Genomic DNA, 4,771 nt, shown 5'->3' on the forward strand with positions numbered 1-4,771 from the left:
CCTTCGAGGTGTTCCAGATTGGAGAGGATGCAGGCTGGGCTGAGGAACACCCCCTCCCCTGTGCACGAATTTTGTGCACCAGGCCACTAGTTTTTTCATATAATGACTAACTTACTGGCAAAATTATTAATCCTAAATTTTACTACCGTTGAAATGTTTTTAGGGGAAATAAAGAAGCAAGCTTGGGTGAATAACAAAAACAAAAAAAAACACCAAAAGCCAAAACCAAGGAATTTCTGAAAGTGTAAGCATCCCGGGAGGAGGCACAGTATAGCTTCAGATGGTCATTCCCACAGTTCTTAGGAAAACCACTACAATATCCCAAGGAGAAAAACTGTAGAGCCACTTATGATAGAGATCAACTTGCTGGCACATGAAAGTGTGAGTAGAATATAACTTCAAACAAGCGGTTAAAAAAACCAATCAGCAAACCCAAGACAAAGAAAAGCCTTGCTGTAAGAGGAAAATGCCTAAGTTTACACAAATGATACATACCCGTCTGTCGATCTTATCACCCTGTAAATTATACATTAAAAATTATTCATAAATATTACTGCTTTAGAAAAATTTAAATCTAGAAAAAATCCCTCAAATACAGTTTCTACAAACCCAAACTAATACTTTGGGACAGAACAGTTCTAATCTTTTATTATATAACAATGCACATATATTTTAGAGGAGAAAGAATGATTTTATAGCACTGTGATTACTAAGAGTGGGAAGACACCATTATCCTGAGGATTTCTCTATGCATGAGTTATAATTACAATGTTAGAGCAAAGTCTATAGTGATGGTGGTTAGACAGTAAATTATTGTTTGGCTTAAGAAAAGCTGTTTTCAACTGACAGCAACATGGAAATGCCAAGTATTAAATAAATAAAAATATGAATATTTTGGGATAGATTTTTTAAGCAATAAGAGATAAATGATAAATCAAAGCTATAAGCTTTCAATTGAAGTAAAGCAATGTTAAACAACAAAGGGAGTTTTTAACTCCCCTTTCACTTACAGTTAAGTTTTTAAATCCTCATTCAAGGATATGTTTTTATTGATTTTGAGAGAAAGAGAGAAAGAGAGAGAGAGAGAGAGAGACAGACAGACACATCAATGTAAGAATCAACTGTTTGCCTTCAGCATGAGTCCTGACTGGGGATCGAACCTGCAACCTAAGTCTGTACCCTGACTGGGAATTGAACCTGCAACCTTTTGTTGTACAGGACAACGCTTCAACCAACGGAGCCACCCAGCCAGGGCTACAGTTAATTTTTAAGCTTTCATTTATCACTTCCTACGGATGACACTGATGTTTGTTTAAATCTAACAAAAAAACAATTCTATAAATATAGCAAAATTAAAAATTAAGGAGGATATGGCACATTATCATGGGACAGGGTATCAGACAATTCCAGTGGATACAGCAATTTAGACTTACCCACATTTTTACTTCCTCCCCACCCAGTGACTCTGAATGTTGATGCCTTTACCCTGTTGCTAAAGCAGGAACTTGAATTGTTCAACAGCAAGTCTGGCTCGTGTAGGCAAATCATCTAATAGTAAGTGATATTCCTAAATGAGTTAGAATTGATACTTTGAGACTACTGTTCTTATCAATAGTCTAAAGGAATGCAAACATTTTTAGTTATGCTTTCCTCTATCATACTAGGTAAATTATATGCCTTGGAGTTTTGAGAACTCATAAACATCAAGGGATATACAGTTTAACTATACAAGCCATGGTCTGGTATTCTAGTTTTGTTTTCTGAAAGGAAGTTCAATTGCTCTGGGTCTGGGAAGAGAAAGAGGGAGGTATATGGCTACAAATGACTTTACTCCCTCTCTTAAAGTGAGCTGAATTAAAATGACATGCAAGAACACTGTGGATGATTGAAAAAGAAAAACCAATAAACACCTCTGCCTAGAATATGTGTTTCCATCATGATGCAGACCTTATTGTTGTAACACTATTTGGCAAAACCATTCTTGTAAGAATATTTGTAACTTTTTCTCTACAAAACTGTTTCAGGTTACAATGAGCTAATAAGCAGGTAAGTAAGTCCTTGCCCTTCCCTTTTTCATTTCTATAGTCTATGAAGAACAGCCTTAAATTCTTATATCACTGGCATCAAAACATGTAAGCCAAACCTCCCTCATGCCCTTAGTCAAGTTTCACTGGCACTTCACCTGTGAGAGGATGTTGGTGCACTGTTGCAATAAAGAAACCGGAGGGTTGCCGATACTTGTAGCAAGTTGAACCCGGAGCAACTGTTCTTTCTGGGTGGCATTTTCTTGCAAAGCATGGGCGAGGGCCACAGCAGCACACCAGTTTGAAAGTGAATCAGTAGAAAACAAACCTCCGCATAATAACTGACCAGCTGACACTGAATTACCTGTTGCTACAAAGATGAAAGGCAGATGATAATAAACATTTATTATGTTTTTTCCACACAGAGAAAAAGACAAAATACTACCTAAAAATGTGTTAATTAGTAGTATTAAGTAATGTTTTTGAAAGTCTGTTTTTCAAAGCAAATGAAAGATGACCTCTTCCCTCCCCTTCTAAAAAAAAAGACTTTGGGGGAAAAAGTAGCAGAATAAAGAAATAATAGAATACTTTAGGCATCAAATTGATAATAGTAATATTCTAGAAATTTTTTACCTTAATTAAACACTATATTTCTAAAGAAAACTCAAGGAAATGCCATACTTTAAATATTCTACTACAACCAGGGTTTTTTATGAGCTGTGATATATTTTACCATTAAAATCTAGAAAAACAATTATCTACTTTTAAAAACAGGAATTAAAATGAAATTATTTACCATCAATGGTGGAAGGTAGAAGTGTTGACACAATTTCTCCTTGTCCTTTTTGATTTTTATATAAGAAACACTGGAAACAATAGAGAACAGCACAGCGCAATACAAATGGCTGCCTTTCATTAACCATGGACATGAGAAGTACTACAATTGCCGGTCTGTTGCATTTTAAAAAAGCACAAAAAGAAACATTGTAAATCAATAACTAGTCATTTCTGTTGATTGAAAAACCATAACCCAAATACCAGCAAGTTAAGTATTTCCATTTCCATTTCACAGAAAGGATAACTGCAGCTCAGAGAAGCGAAATGATTTACTTGCTTAAGGCACACAGCTAGGAAGTGGAAGAGGTGATACCTAAGCCCAAATGCATAGGTACCAAAGACTACTAACTCTTTTAAAATAACAACATCTTTATCTTGTCAGATAATTTCTAGTTTTAAAACATACAAACTGAACTTCTTAAAAGAATAGGGTGTGCATATGAGACATACTAAAATCCCAAAGTGAGTTTTTACTTCATAGCAGATTCTTAATATTTCCCTTTTCCTACCTTGGTGGGTTTGAAGGTGCATTTACAGAAGCAAAGTAGTCTTGGTTTACTTGACAGCCTCGAATAACTTCTGATACAGTATTAATGGTCTATTAAAAGGTGAAAATAATTTAGAGAAAGTAAGTTAAGGAAGGAAACCTGTTTTCAAGTGAAGAAAACTGTTATAGCTCTGCTTTTTGCTTTTCAAAGCCAAATTCAGAATCCAAATTAATTAGTGACAGCATATAATCTTGTGACACTTCCTTGAGGTAACATTTAAAAAATTAAGTGTAGGCCTCCAATTAAAAGTAATACTTGACCACACACATTTAAAATCTCAAAAAACTAAAATTAATAATATCATTTAAGAGCTAGAATCTATTTCTACAAAACAAGAAAAGAATGCTTTAATATAATATTAGAGAACAAATTTAAAATGTAACAAATTAAAGATTCAATTTAAGAATGAAGTTGAGCCATGGCCCATGTAGGTAAATGGCTAGAATGTTGGCCCACACACCAAAGGGTCTCAGATTTGATTCTGGTCAAGGGCACATTCCTGGGTTGCAGGTTTAATACCCAACCCCGGTAGGGGTGTGTGTGGGAGGCAACCAATCGATGTGTCTCTCTCACATTGATGTTTTTCTCTCTCTTCCCACTCCCCTCCCTCCTTCCCACTCTCTCTATAAATCAATGGAAAAAATATCCTTGGGTGAAGATACACACACACACACACACACACACACACACACACACACACAGAAAAAGAATGAACTTGAAAAAAACCTCCAAGAAAATAGAATTAAAAAACAAAAGTAGGTCCAGAAAGCCCAACAATCTATTAATAAAGTTGGAAAGACAGAAGAGAAAAGGAACATTATCATGGAATCCAAAAAACACCCTCAGAACTGAAGGACATTTGTCTCTGGCTTGAAAGAGCCCAGTGAGTGCTCTTTCAAATAAATGGAGGAAAAAAAAGTTCTGCAGTATAGCACATCATCAGTAAATTTCAGAAAACCAGAAATAAAGATTCCAAAAGTTTTAGAGAGAAAAAAGCAGATTCTATAAAAAGGATTAAGATTCAAGATGGGAGAAACCAAGATGGCGGCATAGGTAAACACTAGAGATTGCTGCCTCGCACAACCACTTCAAAAATACAACTAAAAGACGGAACGGACATCACCCAGAACCACAGGAAGGCTGGCTGAGGGGAATTCTTCAACTACAAGGAAAGAGAACAGCACACCGAGACTCAGAGGAGGTGCGGTGCCGGAGTAAAATACTAAGGTGTGGAGGTGCGCACGGAGCGGGCTGGCGGCTGAGGGCGTGGTTGTTGTTTTCAATCAGGAGGGGGTTTCAGACTCTGAGCACCAGATCTGGGTGAGTCTCTGGGGACCCAGACTCAAAAGGGAGAAGCGGGAC

General features: G+C 36.5%; 1 protein-coding gene across 6 annotated transcripts in view; it reads right to left on the reverse strand.

The window, feature by feature from the left end:
- USO1 (USO1 vesicle transport factor) overlaps positions 1–4,771 on the reverse strand; it is an 85,261-nt gene that overhangs the window by 20,027 nt on the left and 60,463 nt on the right. For 4 of the 6 annotated variants that reach the window (XM_006754561.2, XM_006754560.2, XM_015570358.1 and 1 more), the window contains 4 exons: positions 3,371–3,459; positions 2,821–2,975; positions 2,183–2,394; positions 496–516 (listed from right to left, as the gene is read on the reverse strand). In XM_006754561.2, the coding sequence (XP_006754624.1) occupies positions 496–516; positions 2,183–2,394; positions 2,821–2,975; positions 3,371–3,459 (477 nt within the window). The remainder of the gene's footprint in view (positions 1–495; positions 517–2,182; positions 2,395–2,820; positions 2,976–3,370; positions 3,460–4,771) is intronic. The other 2 variants (XM_006754563.2, XM_006754562.2) reach the window with 1 other exon arrangement.

The sequence above is a fragment of the Myotis davidii genome, unplaced genomic scaffold, assembly GCF_000327345.1.
Source record: "Myotis davidii unplaced genomic scaffold, ASM32734v1 scaffold892, whole genome shotgun sequence".
Classification (NCBI taxonomy): Eukaryota; Metazoa; Chordata; class Mammalia; order Chiroptera; family Vespertilionidae; genus Myotis; species Myotis davidii.